The sequence below is a fragment of the Manis pentadactyla genome, chromosome 1 (genome assembly GCF_030020395.1).
Source record: "Manis pentadactyla isolate mManPen7 chromosome 1, mManPen7.hap1, whole genome shotgun sequence".
In the NCBI taxonomy this organism is placed as follows: Eukaryota; Metazoa; Chordata; class Mammalia; order Pholidota; family Manidae; genus Manis; species Manis pentadactyla.
Window position 1 is genome coordinate 178,090,090 of NC_080019.1, and position 18,927 is coordinate 178,109,016.

Below are 18,927 nucleotides of genomic sequence, written 5' to 3' on the forward strand. Positions count from 1 at the left end.
TCTTTCTGTCCTATTCTCCCTCCCACCCCCAGAGGTAACGACCTTAATTAGTTTATGGACATACAAGCAAATGAATAAGCGTTTTCCCCTCTCTTTATCTTATGCAAAAGTTAGCACATTATGGACTGTTCCGTATGTCTCGGTAGTCTGTCCCCATCAGTGCCTAGAAAGCTTCCTTGTTCTTCACACTGCTCAGCCCTCTGTTATGTGCACGAACTGCAGTTGTGTGTGCGGACTACCTGCAGACACTGGGTAGTTTTTAGTATTTGTTGATGACACATCATCTACAACGAACACCTTTGAATGTAGATAATTTACATGTATGCAGGTGCATTGGAAAGATAAATTCCTTGACGTGGAGTTGGTGCTGTTTTTGAGGAGTTGGTGTTTTGAGCCCAAGGATAGGAAACTAGGTTTCTGGGTGTTGGTCTGGGACCACTGTCTGGCTGGTGACTCATTCCGAAGCCTGACCTGGCCACCATCCCCACCTGACACTGGATGTACATGGCCTGAGGGTGGTTGGTCCTCTCCCTGATTCTTCCCATTGCCAGGGACCAGAGTGGCTGAGGCCACCAGTGGGGCCTAGTCAGAAGCACCAGAGAGGGCTGCTGAAGGTGACATCAAGCCCAGGCTCTGCCATGGGGTGGGAGTGGCAGGTTCCCCTCTGTTGGCCATCTGTGGGGGTGGCGAATCCCATTGTGTTGGCCGCATTGCTCTCGTGAATTCTCAGGCTGGGTGCTGGAACTTGCCACTTTTTTTCTACTTTAGGCTCTCAAAGGCAGGAAACCGTGGTTGTCTTTTCACATTTGTCATCCTAAAAGTTTTTTCAAACCAGCAATTAAGACACTCTGGCAAAGGTACTGTGGCAGCAGAGCACAGGGAGTTTAAGTCACCAGCAGTCTTGTCTTCAGCTTTGGAGCAAAAGAGGGCATCCTGCAAGCTGGGATGTGGCTGTCAGCACGGTTCTCCCAGGAGGGGGCAGGCTCCAGAAGGTTAGGCTGAGTCCTGAGATTTTGCAGAGAGTAGGTGGTACAAATGGGATTTGGACAGACCCCCAAGCCCAGCTTCTGCTCCAGCACTGCCTCTGTAAGAACCAGATAACTTGGTTCCTGGTCTCTAGGAAGGATTAGTGACATAGCGTAGACTCTGTCATAGGTAGGGTGTCCCCAGCCTTGTTCCCTTGGCCTGACTCTTCCTCGTCATGAGCGTGCTCCCAGGCTGGTCAGTGAATGCCCTGCCCGCTCGCGTGGTGGCCTCTCCTCCCAGCCTCTTCCTCAGCCCAAATTTGGATTTGGTCTATCTCAGGCACCTGGCCTCTCTCTGGCCTCCTTGTCCCCACGCACCCTCTGTCCCCCCTATTCTCCCCTCTCCCTGCTGCCTGCCCTGTGGGGCACCACTAAACACAACAGTAAGCTTTTCCAAGGGTCATTTTTGGCTGTTGCTATTTATTCATGCCAGTTTGCTGAAAGTTTGAAAGTGCTTGAGAAACTACTAAAACTCCCTAGATTCCTGGGAGGTAGTGAGATTTCTTGAGCTAACTAGCGAGCTCTAGCTAAAAGCCACTGTGTGTAATAGGACATCTGCTAAGCACTTCTGGGGCTTTGAGGGGAGGTCATAGGTCTGCAAGGCCAGACCACTCACCCCTCTGCTCCTTTATCAGGGAGGGTTCTGGTGAGCGAGCCCCAAAGCAGGCCATGCCAAGTCAGCTGGGGGCTTTGTGCCAGGGGGCTCTATTTTGTAAGGGCTGCTAAGGCCCCGGGCTTGCTCTGAGCTCTGCCTGTTTTTGGTCTTCCAGTCCGCAGCCGCCACAGCCCCAGGTCCCTGAGGCTCCCTGGGCAGATGAGGGCGGCTCCGTTTATCACCTGACCGATGAAGACTTTGACCAGTTTGTGAAGGAACACTCTTCTGTCCTCGTCATGTTCCATGCCCCATGTGAGTGGAACCTCGCTCCTCCCGTCACAGCCCTCTTTCCCTCAGTGTAGGATGGGCGCTGCTCTGGAATGGGAGTCCAGGGAGCTCTTCTTGTTGGAAGCCTCCTCTGTGCCAGGGATACACTGGTGCCAGGCAAGGCTCCCCAGCCTCAAAGTGCACACAGCCAGCCTACCCTGCATACCCAGGGGAACAGCACCGAAGTCCTGGTCAGGCCATGTGTGTCCCTTGGCTCAACCTGGTGGACCTGAGCGGCTTCCTCCAAGCAAGCATGAATCGGGAGATGCAACCAGATTTCCCAGAATGGGAGGCCTGAGAACTGGAAGGGTCCTTGGATATTATCTAGAATGGGAGTCACCCCTTATATTACAGGTGTGCAAACAGAGGCCCAAGAGGGCCTGTATACTGCCTAAAAGCTGAGAGGACACAGTGAGGCCAGGGCTGGAGCCGCAGATCCCCCAGTGTCTAGAATGCCTGCTTTGCTTCACCTGGTGTCAGCCACAGTTTGAAGCAACCACAGTGGAACAAGGAGGGAAACTGAATGCTGTGAAGTACATTTGCAGTAATGGCTGGAGGGCCTGTAGCTCAGGACTTAATCGAGGCCAATATCCTCCCCATTCCCATGTAGAATGGAAAACTGATTGTAATTCACTTCCAAAAGAGAGAAGGCTGCTTCCCCTGGAAATGTGGGCAAGGATGTGTGAGAGCAAGGGGATGACAGCCCAGGGCACAGAGTTCCAGGGAGCAGCTCCTGGGAAAGTGAGTGTCCCAGTGGGGGAAGAGGCAGGTCCCCAGCACCTGAGATGTGGTGTGTGTATGTGGGGTGCTCTTCTCTCGTAGCTTCTTGCCAGATCTTTGGCCCAGTGATGGCGGGTAAGAGAATTTGGAGGAGGAAAAAAAAGCAAGAAATAACTACAGATCATGTTAATTGTCAAGTCCATAGAGGCATATTTGGTGTCAAGAATGCATTACTAATTGTCTTAGTCATAGGAGCCCTTATGCTGACATTTGTGCATCATCCTATGGTGATGACGTGACTTCCTGCAGGGGCATTTCTTCTCATCTAACCCACAGTGCCACAAAACGAATATGCTTAGCCCCATTTTACAGATGAGGAGACTGTCCCACAGAGAAATGGCAGAAATTGTTCACTGCTCCTTGAGTCCTGTACTGTTGACCCCACCCTTCCCTCCCCCTGCAGCATCAAATGGGTTCGATTAGTTGGGAATTGTTCATAAATGGACTACGACTGGGGTTTCCCTAGCTCCTTTCTCATAAGTGCCAAATTCTTAAGAGAATCCAAAGGAAAAGTATTCTCTATGGCCTTTTGTCTTCTGAATTTCTAGCAAATGGACAGAAAAGAAAAAAAGGATTCTCAGAGAGCCTCCTGAATAAGGACATTGACAGAGCTTTAGGAGCATGTCCTCCTGGTTCTGCAGGGGCCTTAGTGAAGCATCCCTGCAGTGGGAAGTCCCTGAAGGGCTGCCCGCCAAACAGCCCTGTAGCATCCTCCCAGCAGGAATGCGCCCCTACCAGCCCCAGAGCTGCTGATAGAAACAGTTTTGCAGGAAGTTATGTTGCATCTAGAGCTGAAATCACCCTGTCCCAGCAGTAAAGGCAGATACTGCCTGGCTGGCTATTTCAGTTCTGCCACGGGAACTTCCCCTCTGTGTGTTGTTCTTTCTGGGCTGCATCAAGAGAGCCACCCAGCTGCTGGAATCGTGCAGACTGATTGGTGTAGTGGTTTGTGGTTTGTGGTTTATGCATCTCAGCATGAAGAATATGTATGCCCTTTGGTGGATCATGTCAGTTAATCAAAAACAACATGTACCAGATAGATTAGAATTGTTAAATAATAGTTTATTAAGCCCTTTATTTTTAAAAACCCTAGTTGCAAACTGGACATTATTTTGTCTGTGTTCTTTTATTAGTCTTTGGCTTAGAGCAGTCCACTGTAGTAGCTGATGCTGGCAGGGCCTGGGGCCTGGAGCCCTGGCTGCGGGGTCCTTCCCTTCCCCCTGCTTTCGTTACACATCCTCTTTCTCTCTGAGCCAGGAGGATCTCAGTCATTTCTCCCTCCACCCAGAACCTAAGTCACCTATGGGCATAGAGTAGGGCTTAATGAAGGAGAAAATAAATGAAGTTGTTTAGAGCTTGGAGAATGAGAACTAGAAACCAGAAGGCAGCTTTTGTTTTCCCCATCAGTCATAATTATTAAGATATGTCATGAATACCACCCTGCTCTCATTTCAAACTTAGCAAATGGAAACATCTAAGGCTTCTATTGGTGGGGTCTCCCTGTTAGGGACTCTCTGTTCTGGTGTCTGCCAGCCCCTGGCTCTAAATGTGTGTGGCTGTGTGGATTTAGTTCTGCTGGGGTGGCAGAGTGAGAAGAATTAGGGCAAGAGCTTGGGGTGAAGCTTCTGCTGCACTGCCTGTAAAGTTCCCATCAGATGGGATGGCTCTGCAGTAAATAATCTGCACCATCCTTTGTCTAGAAGTGCCGTCTGTAGCCTGGGAAGGGTAGACGGCATATGGGTTAGAATTCGGAGCCCAGGAGGGGCTGAACTGAGAAGCAGAGAGCTCTTAGCTGCCTAGTGGTGCATCTCATGCCCTACAGTGACCAGGCAGCCTCTTGCTCCATGTTTGAGGGACCCAGAGCAAAGAATACCTCTCAGGAGGCCGAGGCAGGTCATGCTGTCCCAGCTTTCTCAAGTGCACAGAAGGTGAATTCTGCAAATGTGGGTATTAGAGGGATCAGTCCTAGACCAAATAAGGAGTAGTTTAGAAACAGACCGTTTTGGAGATGTGGACCATAGATTCTCTCAAGGATTGCCAGATGGGCTTGGTTGGTTCTGGGAGAGGATTACTAGGGTGATGATATGTTAGCTTGTCTTCCTGACTGCTAGGGGGAAAACCCGGTGGGATGGAGCCACTCTGAGGGGAAAAACATCCCCTTGGTGCTTTGTGACTGTGAGTCTGGCTCGGTTCTGGGGGGTTACTTATTTTTTAATCAGCAATTTGGTTGAAACTCTAAAGCACAAGGCTTAGTTCCAGATCTACAAGGAAAGGATTAGAGTTGGAAAACGAGTAGATAGCTAGAGTATCAAAAACTTGCATTAAGATTTTTTTAAAATCCCAACACTGAAATAATGGGGCTCAAACTAAAAATCATAATTCTTATGACTTTGGGATAATTAAAAAGGAATGAATATACATTTTATACAGGGATAATACAGGAAAGTATAGAGAAGAAAATTAACATCATTCCTGATGCTGACTACCAGAAAGAGCCATGGACTGTCTTTGCAGTGTTATTTCTGTGCACAAAGTAAGTGCTCAATGCCGTTTCTTTCCTGGTCCCACTTTGAAAGGCCAGGAAGAGAAAGGCTCTTCAGCTTTTGTCCTGAGTGGGGTCTGCCCCAGGTGGGTGCTGCCTGTAGGTTCCAGAGGCAAGTCTCTTGGTTCTCTGCCTGGAACCCTCATGAGGGGCCCGTGGTACTGCACTCCTGGGTAGTTGGCAGGAAAGGCACACGGCCCCCTGGTTGTTGGCTATTGTCAAACAGCTCCACTGGACCCCTACTTCTTTACCCTCTTTTCCAGCTCTTCTGCAGCTTTCTGCCCAGGTCAGCTTATTTCCCAGTTCACCCCCACCCCTCCTTCCTAGCTAGAGTCCAGTAGAAACCCACACAGATTCTCCTGCAGTCTCTACATCTGATGCTTGAGTTTCATTGAACAAATAAGCACTGGCCCAGCATGGTGCAGGGCCCTCCATGTACATTAGCTCCAGTCCTGGCCCAGGTCACACCAAGGGAGCCGGGGCTGAGGTTAACAAGTAGTTTTGCCCCATGGACCCCGGCCTCCAGAATGGGCTGGGCCTGGCGGGGACAGTCTGAGTGTGGGCAGTGGGCTCTGGCCACAGTGCAGTGTAGGACAACCCAGGCCCTGGGGGCAGCTTCTGCATCTCCCAGCACTTGCCCTTTTGTCATTCATCTGGCCCGCACTGGGGGTCCTGGCATGGAAGGGGAGGCTGCAGCACCAGGCCCAGCTCTCTGGTTCTGCAGGGGACAAAGATGGTATCAGGAAAGGGGTGGTGGGACACTGGCTGCTGCTATCCGTGGTGCCATTGGCTTCTTTCTGCAGCATCCTGAATGAAAAAAGTCCGACTATACATTGTCACCATCTGTTTTGCTGCAATAACATCCACCTCCTCCTGCCTCTCCATGTACCCCCGCCCTGTGTTAGGCTGGGGAAGGACACGAAGCCGTAAGCACACTATCCGAGTGAGCGTCATGTGGGGATGGTTGAAGGAACAAAGTGGGGGCTCCCAGGGAGGGTGTCCCTGAGCACGGGGAGAAGCCCTCCCCCCTGTATGTGGGATCCTAAGAAAGAAGCTGCTGGGGAGCCAGAGCCTCCCCTTGCCTCCCTTCCCAAGCCTGCTGGCAGCTCTGCCCTTGTCACCCCTGCCGCATCACCCCCTTTCCTTGGCGACAGGCCTGGGATGAGAGGTGCTCTTTGCCTCCAGCAGGTGTGTGCTTCCAGGGGCTGGGCTTGCTCTTTGGGTACAGTGGCAGGTTCCTATCAGACTTTAGACTTTCTGCTTCTTTATTTCTGCGTTACGTTCAAGTAACATGAGATCTTTTTAGAAAATCTAGAAGGTACAGAGAAATAGAAACGATTAAGGAAAAAAACTACTTATAATCCCATTATCCAAGAAAACACTTTTCTCTTTTTGGCATCATTCTTTCTAGTTTATTTTTTCACGTCCCCTTGTCTTTAATATATATATATATATATATATATATATATATATATATATATTTATTTATTTATTAATTATTATTAAAGTATCATTAATATACAATTGTATGGAGGTCTCACATGAACAACATTGTGGTTTCAACATTTAATGTCTTTAAAATTAACATTCAGTTACATTGACTTTCTTTCCTCAACACATGTATAGATTTGTGTAACCTTCAAGCCATGAAACTCCCTATGCTATCATCTTTATTTTTTAATTGCACAAACGATTTAAGAATAATATTAACATTCTTGTTATTGGCAGTGCAAGGCTCAACTCAAAGACTACGTAAGAATACAGTGCAGATAGTGAAAAGTCCCCTTACCAAGGCTGACCACTGCTGATAGCTGGTGCATCCTTCTTCCTCTGTACTTCTACCTAACAGGGTTTGAGGTTTGTAACCAGGATCATTCCCTATCCATTTTTCTGTGATTTGGTTTTTTCATCTTTCCTGTAGGTCTTGAAGATGTTTTCATGTATATGTAGATGTTGGCATATAAATCTACCTCAATCTTTTTTAACTACTGAATATTTTATTTAGATATGCCATGGATTTTAAACCTATCTTAACCAAAACCTATCTTTTAAATCTATTTAACAAAAAATGTCGATAGACGTTTGTCTTTCACTATTCACATGAACATTTAGAAATGTGTCTAAATATTTACAAAATATTTTTGTGGTCACGTAATATTCTGTTGCTGGCCCTGGGGTGTATATGCATGAACTTTGATAGAAATTACCAACTTCCCCCCAGAAGGGTTTCACCACACCTGGCAGAGTGTGACAGGGCCCACCTCCCCACCAGCCATGGGTACTATCAGCCTTTTATGTTCCTACTCCACTGGCAAAAGGGCAGCTTGGCTGCAGTTCCCTGGGCTCCAGGGAAGTTGAGCATCTTGCATATGATAATCAGCCCTCCATATTTCTTCTGTGAACCACCTATTCATTCACATCCATTGCCCATTATTCTACTGGGTTGTCTTTTTCTTTTTGAACTAGAAGTCTATACTTACAGATATTAATATATGTTTTCTATGTTCTAAATTTTTTCTATTGCTTGCTTTAACTTTCTTTATGGTGCCTTTCATTTCATAAAAGTTGGACAGTTTTTGTAGTCAAATAATATCTAGAATATTTATTGAGCATTTATTGTGGATCATGCATTGTTCAAGCACTTTCCATATATTAACTCTTTTAATTTTCACAACAAATCCTGTGAAGTAGATATCACGATCATTCCCATTTTATAGACTAGGAAAGGGAGGCACCAAGAGGTTGAGAAATTTGCCAGTGGTCATATAGCCAGAAGGTAAATAGACCCAGGATTAAAACCCAGGCAGTCCTGGAGTCCGTAGCCTCACTACTGAGCCTTCTGCAGTCCTGTCTTTTTCCGTTCTGATGTCTGGGGTTCGTGCATTGCTTGGGAAATCCACCCCTAGGATATAAAAATAGTGCTCCATACTTTGTTGTAAGATTTTATTTTCTCATTTCATCCTTTAATTCATCTGTATTTTTCATTTGTTGTGCCAGGTGAGAGGAAGGGATTTAATTTTATTTCTTTAAGTCCTTTTCTTCATGCATCTTTTCCATTACGTTTTACTTAATATTATCTTGTAAGTATTTTCTTGTTATTAAAAATGCTTTTTTTACATGCTTTTTGTGGTCATGTAATATTCCGTTGTATAATGGCACCATAAATTACTTAACCAGCCCCGTAATGGTGAAGGTTCAAGTTGTTTCCCGTATTTCCCCATTATAAATCATGCTACAGAGGACATTTTCATGCATTAAGATTTGTCAACATGTCAAATTATTTCCTTAGGATAGAATCCTGGAAGGAAAATTTTAAAAGTTTGTTATCCACTTTTTATACTAATGTAAAGGAAAGAAAAAAGCCGCAATACTCTCTCTGCACGAGAAGAAGGCTGTGTGATGTATGGAGGCATCTGTCGGTGTGAGTCTGCTCCCGAGTGGCTGTGAGTGTCTGCCAGTCAGCTTGGGTGCATATACAGCTGGAAGCTTCAGAAAGTCCTGACTGTTACCTCTTTCTATGTTGACAGATAGTAACTGCACTAGTTGGGGTGAGGATTTAATAATGTGTCTAACTGTTGAATCACTGCGTTACATACTTGAAACCAATAAAACATTGTATATCAACTACACTTCAATAAAAGCTATAAGTCAAAGAGAAAGAGCCCTGAGGTCTCAGGAGAACTGTCACAATGTTAAAACATAAATGTTCCTGCTAACATCTGTGGGGCCCCCCTTCTCTGGCAGGCCCCAAGACAAATTTTAGTCAAGGCAGCATGGACTGGAAAATCCAAGCTCCTTTAGAGTCCCAGGTTACCAGGAAGCTTTCCAGATTAATCTAGTCTCCTGGAAAATTTCTGGTTCTAGGATCCAGTAATGTCTCCAGAGCTGGTCTATAAGATTATACGTGTTATTGAGTCAATGGAATCCAGAGGAATCTGAAGGGCTGGGGTTGACAGGAGGCCAGTGTTCCCACAGGCAAAAAGAGTGTGATCGAGGAGTTGACATGCAGCCTTCGGGCCAGGTCATGAACACCAGCCTAAGTGCACTTACACAGATGATAAAAACCCAACAAGCAAGTCTGGCAGTGAAACTTAATGGCCTATCAAATTACAATCAGGACACTAAAATGCAGCCGGCCGGAGTCCTGCTGTGTCTTATAAACCCTCCTGCTCTGGCTCTAGCGCAGCCCATGCAGCCAAGACATCCTGAAGGCCAGGCCCAGGGGGCGGGGGCTGGGGTGACAACAGGCACTGCTCATGACTCCTGGTTGCCCAGAACAGGTGGGTGTCAGCAAGGAAGACATTGCTCAGCCAAACCTTTCTCCTCCTTGGGGTCTGGCTAGCTCTTCATCATAAACTCTGTTTACAGAGCTTTATTGCTTAGCCCTTAGTCTCTTGTTCAAGGAACAGAGGAAATTGATGCTAGAAGTGAAAATCATAATGGTATCAAGAGAACTCTAAGGTATGTATGGGAAACTTTAAAACAACATTCATAGGTGTTGGAGATTTCTGAAGATGTTTCCTGACTCAGTAAGGAGTAGGGGAAGTGTGTAAATGGTGGTAGGGAGGGATACATGTGTAGTAATGCATGGTAACTGGCCTGGCTGCCAGTTACACTAAATAGAGCTGTTAGTTAAACTAGCAACTGTTTGGGTACAAGGCATAACTCTTGCCCCAAAAGAATTGAGCCCTTGTATACACAGGTATAAACCTGAACAATACAGCCATGAGGTTAATTCATTCAGAAATTGTGTGGGATGCCATCCCTCAGTACCAGGGATATGGTGGTGAGCTTCACAGACAGCTGAGTCTGTATGGAGCTGATGTTCCAGTTGGAGGGATGGACTAGTTCAAGCATGTAGATTACTTACCAGCTGTTTTTCCTATAGAGAAAATAAACAGGATATTGAAAGAGAGCTTGATGGGATGAGGCTCCTTTGGTTTAGCTAGTCAGGGAATTTCTCTGTAGAAGTGAAATTTGAGCTAAAGCCTGAATGATGTGAAGCGGTCAGCCGTGCAAAGACCTTCCCCAAAGGGAGAAGATAGGGTTCTAGGCACTAGCACATTGAGAGCCCTGAGATGAAATGAGCTTGGTGTAATAGAAAGAGCAGAAGGGGGCGCCCAGGCTGCAGCTCAGAGGCCAGGACAGGAAGGAGGAGACGTGCACTGAGGCTGGAGGGGAGGAGGGCTGGAAGCTGTGGCGCTTGTCGCAGTGGTAAGGAGCCTGGGTTTTGATCTCCCTGAGGTGGGAAGCCATTGGGAAGTTCCAACAAGGGGAATCTGATCTGATTTGTTTTGAAAAGATGCCCTGGCTGTTCCCCTAAATATCAGAGGACTGCAACATAACAGTCATAAGACAGTATAAAATTAAATGCCAGAGAAATACACGAGTAAGAAGTGTTTTGTGAGAGAGAAAAAAGTGGTTCGCTGGGACTAGAGTGAGCTAGCAACTCAAAGCGGGGCTCTGCTGGCGCTGTATGTAGAGAAGCCTTCTCCAAAGGCAGGGGCTGTGATGAGGAGCGTGGGTGCTGGCAGGTGGAACTTCGGGGAAAAGGTGGGCTCATGGACCTTGTGAAGGGAGCTCCAACCAGAAGATCCGCCTTCCAAACCCTGTCGTTGTAATGATGGCCCTGAGGCCTGGGTTTATCATTTCATCTCCCACAGCCACCATTTCTGGCTCTGTCAGGCTCTGTCCTCTCTCTCATGGGGCTGCCAAGATAAAGTGTGTGGAAGCCCAGAGCAGAAAGCACCTGATTCCTCAGGAGAGTCTGGGAGCCAAGGCCGGAGGTCCAGCAGACAGCCCTGTGCACAAGCTGGAGTTTCGCCCTTTGCCTGGCTTAGGCCCCAGCTGCCCCTCTCAGGTCCATGGCAGACATTGCAGGTTGGTCACTGCTCTTCTTTTCAGAGAGCCAGTTCTCAGCCTCAGAGTCCATCCCTGGCCCGCCGCTGATGGAAGCTGGCAGGTGACATGGCATCTGTCTGCCACCTCAGCAGGGTAGTGGCATCAAAGCGCTGGAATCTAATATGCGTATGAAAGTGAATTCTCTCATCTTCAGGGGTCCTGCCACACTAACTGGGACATTTTGGAAATAAACAGCAATTTTCTGAGTGGCAGCGACTGGCTCTTCTTTGTCCCTCCTCCCCCTGCCCCCACTCTAGTCCCACCGCCCACCTGACCATGGATGCTGCTGGTACTAGCCTGACACCATTCATATCCCATTAAGGGGACAGTGTGGTCAAGGGGGCATCTCCTTCCTGCTTCTCTCGCCTTCTACAGGGGCCGCTTGGAGCCTCGAGCCTGGGGCTTCTGAGGCCTGCCCACATGTCCTGCTTTGCACCTGTGGGGCTGAGTGGGGCTGACTCGGGTTGTTCTCTTCCTCCTCCCAGAGCAGGCTCAACTCCTGGGTGACAGACCCATCAGCAGCACAGTGCCTCCGAGCTTCCTTTTCCTGGCGTCTCTCCATTGCTGGCCTCCTCCACCCCAGTCAGGGGAGATCACCCTGGGAGCGGGGGAATAGGGTGGTCATCTTGGGCAGGGTGCAGGGAGCTGTCAGCTTGGAGGCAGGCCTGGGGGAGTGGACCTTTTAAGAATTGTAGAACTTTTCCTCCTGACCATAAGACCCAAAGAATGATTTATTCCTTTTATTTTAGAACCAAAAAAAAAAAAAAAATTTTTTTTTAAGTCTCAATTTATTTGTTAAGTTAGTAGAATCTTCCTGGACTCTCCCATTTATTCCTGACATGTGGACGGGCGTGGAGGGATAGCTGTGGCACCGCTCCATGTCATTCCACCCCACCTCCCCAGGGAAAGTGAGTCCTTGGGGTCAGACCTTCTCTGCTTTGGCCTCGTGACCTGAGGTCTGTGAGCCAGTAGGGGGTCTGGATCCCTCTGAAGTTATATGTAAGTTTGGAGTGTATAGGCATCATTATAGGAGAAGGGGTGGAGAAACTTTCATTAAATTCTCAAGAGTAACAGTGACCCTAAAAGGCTGAGGAGGACCCTCTCTCTTTGCTGTCATGGGAAGCCACTGCCTGCAAGGAGAGGCCCACGTGGTGCCCCCAGACTGGATTGTGGGCTTTGTGTTTTCCATCTGGGGGACAGCTCAGTGCAATAGAAACAGCACTGTGTGCTCTGTATGCTTCAGGCACATTCTGTTAATGGGCTCTGTGGCCATTCCTGAGAGTCTTCATAGAATCTGTATGAAATTTTTCCATAGGGAAAACATTTTCAATTGCAAACAACAAACTTTACAAAACAAAAAAGCCCTTTGTAATCTGATTGTTCAGAAAATGACAAAGGAGTTGTGATAGCACTAACTCTCATTTCTGAAAAGCAGTGTTCTGATGTTTCAGTGTCGTGGTGACCTTGATGCCCCTGTGGTGCATGGGGGTCCTGAGTGGGCTCTAGTCATACCACCAGCTCACAGGTATCCTTTCTTGGGTTCATTTGAGAAGGAGCAGCATATGTTGATACAGCAGAGAATTGTAGCCACTCCCTAGTCTGGTTCCATTGTGATGGTTCCCTCTACTGAGTCATCTATCTCGTGGCTCCCCCGGAGTGCTGTGTCCACAGGAGGAACTTGATGGCCCTGCCTGGCATCTCCATGGTCACTTAGATTTTCTGTTATCAGTGGGGAGGGGCAGGGCAGTGGCTGTGGGGCCCTTTGTCCTTGGGAGGGTGGAGGTGGGCCTGGACTGAGGAAGCTGGGGATGGGCAGGAGTGGAACGGACATGTTTGCCTCTCAGTGCCACCTGGAGCTGAGCTCTGCAGGAATGACCTCAGAGGAGACAGGAGCTTCCACCTCAGCCGAGTGCACAGATGGAGACAGGGCTCAGTGGCTTCCAAGGGGTGTGGGAGGTCTGATAATCCTTGGGGACGTGTCTTCCTTTTTCCTAATAATCGGTAGAGTTGGGGTGCTCTTGGTTCCCACATGGTAACAACCCACGAGAAGCCTGAGGCACATCCCTGCCGTCCACTTAGCCTGGTTTATTCAGGGTGCCCACACCGCCAGGCTCACCTTTCCGTGGTCTTGAGCCTGAGCTGGTCTGGACCTCCTTGCTTCCCAGCCGCTCCAGCACAGAAGCCAGAAAGTATTCTTTCTACTAAAGTGAAAACAGCTTACCAATGTCCTGCCTGACGTCACCCACACAAAGTGCATGTGTCCTTTTTAATATAACAGATTTTATTATTTGTGACATCTTAACTACATTCATGTGCTTCTGAGAGGGAAAGCAATCTTGATCCCAGGAAAATGCCATTAGCTTGGAAGTGACAAGTTAGATCCCTGTGCCTGTCATATTTCCTCCCATGTGGGAACAACAAAAACCAAAACTTATTCCCACGCTTTTGCTTCTATAAATTCTTATTCCCAAATTGAAGGCCCAGACTCCCTTGCCCTGGAGAAGATGAGGATGGTGATAACAGCAGGGTGCGGAGAAGCACATGCCTGCCTGTGGCTGGCTTCCAGCCAGATGGGGTTCTCAGCCCAGCTGTGTGGCCTGTGGCTGTGTATGTAGCCTTGGGCAGTCACCCCCCCCTTGGTTTTTTTACCTATAAAATGGAGATAATGTTGGTTCATATCTTGTAGGGCTACTGTGAGGATATAAAGCCTGCAGAGAAGGGCCTTACACGCAGGCCCTAGAAACATATTGCTCGTGTTGTTCATTAGTTCCTTCATTTTTGCTTCCCCACCCCCAACCCCAGTGGATTAGGCGAAAGCTTTCTTTCTCTCCCAGTGCCTGATCTTTCTCCCAGGTACCCTGGTGTCTGGGAATGGGGCCCAGCTGCCTTACAGAGGCAGGCACATCCCTGAAGCCTCTGTGCTATGGGAATGGTTTCTCCTGATCTCTGCCTACAGGGTGTGGACATTGTAAGAAAATGAAGCCGGAATTTGAGAGTGCAGCAGACGTCCTCCATGGAGAAGCAGACGTAAGCTTCCTTTCCTTAACCTTCCGCCACCGTTCTCTTTTAAAGAATCAGTGACATGAATCATCCCAGCGGCTCACTGTGCTCGCTCTGCAGCAGCCTGCCCGCTCCCTCTAGGTCTGCAGTATTCCGTGGCCCTGAGCAGACTGTCTTAGTCAGATGGGTGGGCCCCCTCCAGGAATGGCAGGGACCCATTCAGGGGACCTCTGCCGGGTCATGGCTCTGGGGTGAAGCCCCAAAGTTCTCTGTCTTTTCTCTGGGGCTCTGGCCATGGGGAACAGCCGCAGCCTACATGGCCTGATTGGGGGGGCAGACTTAAAAGCCTCTTCTCAGCCCACAAATGAGAAATGATGGGCATGTTGCCCATTTGTTCCCTCGGGGTCAGCCACCCTGAGTGGAGTCCAGGAAGGCCCAGGGTGGGGTGGGGGCTCTTCTGCCGGCGCCGCGTCTGAGGCTGTCATGCATGGTTGGCCTCTCCCCCACCCCAGAGCTCTGGTGTCCTTGCAGCTGTCGATGCCACTGTCAACAAGGCCCTGGCAGAAAGATTCCACATCTCCGAGTTTCCTACACTGAAGTATTTTAAGAATGGAGAGAAATACGCAGCACCCATGCTGAGAACAAAGAAGAACTTTATTGAGTGGATGCAAAAGTAAGTGTGATGGTCTTGATAACACATCTTGACTCTTGGCCTTGAGGAGATGAAATAAACCTTGGGGGCACTGGCCTTGGCTCAGGGCCCCAGGAACCAAGGCAGATTTGACATCCCCAATTCCTAAAGCCTCCTCTGTCGTGCTGACCACGTGTCTCATCTGGCAGGTCCCTGGAGGCCTTTCCAGATGCAGTTTCATCAACTCCAGTGGGCCGCCTGTTTGTTTTTTTAGAGGACCCACTTTCCCCATATCTTAGCCCCTAGCAATAAAATCATCACATTTTATTCCATCCCCTTTGAACAAATGAGGGAAGCACATGGCTCTTCACATCCACAGCCAGACTTACTGGGCCCAGGCTGGCTGGTGGGTGACGGGGCCTCGAGGAGTGTCCACTGGGCATCCTGCAGTGGTTCAGGGGTGAGAACAAGACTTCACAGTGCTCTCTCGGCCTGTGTACTACTTTGCTACCTCGCTACAAGTAAACAGACTGTGTGGCTTAACAGAAGTTTATTTTCTGAGAATTCTGGAGATGAGAAGTACGAGGTGAGAGTTCCGCAGGGCTGGTTTCTCCTGAGGCCGCACTCCCTGGCCATCGTCTCCCTGGGTCCTCACGGGGTCTTCCCTGTGTCTGTGCCCTGATCTCCTCAAAAGTGCTGGGGGTTGGGACTTCAACATAGGAATTTGGTGGGGGTGGGGAGGGGGGCACAATTCATCCCACAAGAACCTGCAAGTCCAGAGGACCTGAGTTCTTTGGTTACTGGCCCAAGAACTCCCTGCTTTCCCAAAGGACCCCACAGCGCTAAGCATTTCCCCGTCCCAAGAGGGTGCCTACTAGGCCAGCAGATGCGAAATGGAGGAAGCCTTAGGCCTTGCTTGAGAAGCAAAAATTGATGAGACACAGTTGAGCCTTTCTTCTGCCTGCACTCCTCTCTCTCTCTCTCTCTCTCTCTCTCTCTCTCTCTCTCTCTCTCACACACACACACACACACACACACCTTGAGTATTTGAGAATATTTCCTCATGCGACGAGACACAGTTGAGCCTTTCTTCTGCCTGCACTCCTCTCTCTCTCTCTCTCTCTCTCTCACACACACACACACACACACACACCTTGAGTATTTGAGAATATTTCCTCATGCGACAAGACACAGTTGAGCCTTTCTTCTGCCTGCACTCCTCTCTCTCTCTCTCTCTCTCTCACACACACACACACACACCTTGAATATTTGAGAATATTTCCTCATTTTAGCATTGAGGGGAAGATAAACTTAAAGAAGACATATTCCAGCCTTTGAATAGGGCCCTGCTACATGGTGTAATGATGCCCACATGAGAACCAAGACTTTAGAGTTACAAATTTACATGAGACCATGCAAAATAGTGATGTCTAGATTGGCTTCCTCTGTTAGGACATTGGCCCTCAAACTTGGATGTGTCTTAGCATCATATGCTGTTGAGGTGCTCATTTAAAGTACAGATTTTAGGGTTGCTGTCCCTGAAGCTTTGATTGAGGTGGTGTGAGTAGAACACTCATCTGTAGCATTTTAAAAAACACCAGCTTCTGGAATGGGAGCAAAGTTACCACTAGGTTCAGAGAAGCCCCTGGCAAGAGGTGAGTGGCTAAGGAGACCCTGGTCTCAGCTCCTCCAACTTAGTCCTGCTCATCACTGGGAGTGGATTCTGGGAGTGGCCAGGCCTCTGTCTTAGGACCAGAGGGGAGGGGTGGGTAACCAGCAGAAGGGGCGAGACACTCACTCCTCCGGGGCTTCTGTGTCGGAAGCAGCTTGCTGTTCACACCCACCTCTCCAGCCTCGCTCTGATTCCAGAGCTGCTTCACTGGGAGGGGTTGAGAAGAGTCAGGGTTCAGGCAAGTTCCCTGGTGCCTGCACTTGTGGATAGAGAGCCAAGGGAATCAGGAGCCTTATTGCTAATCGTTGTGCCAGAGGCCCACACGCAAATAGTGAGCACAGAGGGTCTCTGTCCTTTCTGTGCAGTTGCTGCCTCTGAGCACTTGGAAAGCCCTGAGGGTGAGAGCGTGGACTTGTAGCCTGAGAAACCTGCACTCGAATCATGATCCTCCAGCTATGTACTTGACCCTAATAAGCCTCAGTTTCCATCTATACAATGGAGATGCTACTTTTCCCATAGGCTTGTCTAAAGAATTAAACTATTGTGCTTAGCATGGTGCATGGTGTGGAAATACTCAAAGAAAGCTATTTTTATTATTGATGCCAGCTGCCTTGTGGAACTGTAACTGACAGTATCACTACATGAGTGGTAATCCCTTCCCAGCCTTTGCAAATGCTTTGCATCTATTGACCCATTTCATCCTCACATCCCGCTGAGGCCAGTTTTATTTCTATTTCCTTGATGAAGAACTTGGGTTCAGAGATGTAGTAGTTATTTTGGGAGCTTGAAGAAAGGAAAGCCTCAGGCCGAGCATGAGCAGCAGATGGCTCAGAGATGTAGGATTTAGGCTTGTCACCCAGAAGCGGGGTGAGCAGGTGGTGTCAGGTGAGGCTGGTGGTATTTCCAGGCTTGGGCATGAGCTGCTGGTGACTAAGATGTGCCTGCCCCAGGAGAGGTAGGATTTCAGGGGCGGGCAAAGCAGAAAGGTCAGGTGGACTGAGTCAACCACGGAGCCAGGGTTTATAACACACCCTGGAGGACAAAGAAGGGGGAGGATGACAGGAAGGCTGGGGGGAGGCCAGTCTTGGTTACCAGAGCAGGACTGCCATGAACAGAATGGAGAAGTTGGCGAAGAAAGCTGACCTGGGGGGTAGCGGGGACAGTAATATGTTCTAAGTCTTACTGGGCTCAGGGTGACAGTGGGGTGACAGGTGGAAATATCTGAAAAACACTTGAAAGCTGGGGGCTTGAGACGCCCTCAGCCTTGGGGATTATGGAAGCCACGTGGCTGGATGAGGTCTTTTGAGAACAGTAGGGGCTCAGAGATAAAACTAGAAGAAGAGAGCGGGCTGTTGGAAAGGTGGGGCTCTGTAGGTGCTCAGTAGAGAGGGCATCTGAGGGTGAGAGTGGGGTGGCTCGGTGCTGGGCCCAGGGCCTCAGCGGGTGGTGCAGGGATGAAGGAGAAAGCGTGGGGAGGATGTGGAGAACTGGGTGCAGACCACTGCCCAGAGAAGGGAGAGAGCAGTGCCATTGTAGACAGGGGCACAAGGGCAACAAAGGTTCTTAAAAACCCTAGAGATTTATCTCTTTGTGAGGCAGAGTAGAGGGAACCAGAAGGAGACTGAAAAATTAGAATCACTTACTGGATGCCTGTCATTTATTAGAGCATATAGGCTCTTAGCAGCTATTACTTGCTTGACTGACTAGGTGCTTTGTACCTAGTCACTGTCTCTGCTCTTCTCATTTACCAGAAAAGAAAATGGAATTTAACAGAAATGCTTAGAGGGGTTCAGTAAGTTACCTAAGGTCACACAGCTGGTAACTAATCTGGATTTGAACCCAGACCCATCTCCCTCCTTGGCCCATGCTTTCTCCAGCAGAACAAAGACTCCGCAACAGAAGATAAGGAAGGTCTTTCATGGTCCCAGAAGAGGCAGGAGGGCTGGGAGGGGAGCTCAGGTGGAGGAGCTTCGACACCCAAGGCAAGGGCACGGCTGCCCCTGCCTGGAGAGGATGCTCTGCCCTGAAAGGGGCTCGGGTCTTCTACACCTTCACAAAACAGCTTCTTAAAAGGCTCCTCAGAGAGAATCAGATTATCTTTTCTGATGGTACAGATTTGTTCATGTTTTAACAGGTTTTAAATTAAATTTTAGAAAGGATGCAAAGTCATTTCTTCTTGTGTGCTCCTCTGAGGGGTTGGGGGTGGGGATGGAAGCACTTGCCCACACAGGAGCCTGTCCTTATGACCGTCTCTCCCCCACCCCTGGTACCTGCAGCCCCGAGGCCCCCCCACCCCCAGAGCCCACCTGGGAGGAGCAGCAGACCAGCGTGTTGCATCTGGTGGGAGACAACTTCCGGGAGACTCTGAAGAAGAAGAAACACACCCTGGTCATGTTCTATGCCCCCTGTAAGTAGCTGGGGTGCTCGCCTCACTGAGGGGCGAGGAAGAAGGGT

At 48.9% G+C, this 18,927-nt stretch overlaps 1 protein-coding gene across 1 annotated transcript in view; it reads left to right on the top strand.

Annotated features, from left to right (window-relative positions):
• The window catches only part of PDIA5 (protein disulfide isomerase family A member 5), a 90,017-nt gene that overhangs the window by 59,251 nt on the left and 11,839 nt on the right, over positions 1 to 18,927 (top strand). The window contains exons 11-14 of the mRNA XM_036883374.2: positions 1,796 to 1,932; positions 14,127 to 14,197; positions 14,683 to 14,843; positions 18,750 to 18,880. Coding sequence (XP_036739269.2) covers positions 1,796 to 1,932; positions 14,127 to 14,197; positions 14,683 to 14,843; positions 18,750 to 18,880 — 500 coding nt within the window. The remainder of the gene's footprint in view (positions 1 to 1,795; positions 1,933 to 14,126; positions 14,198 to 14,682; positions 14,844 to 18,749; positions 18,881 to 18,927) is intronic.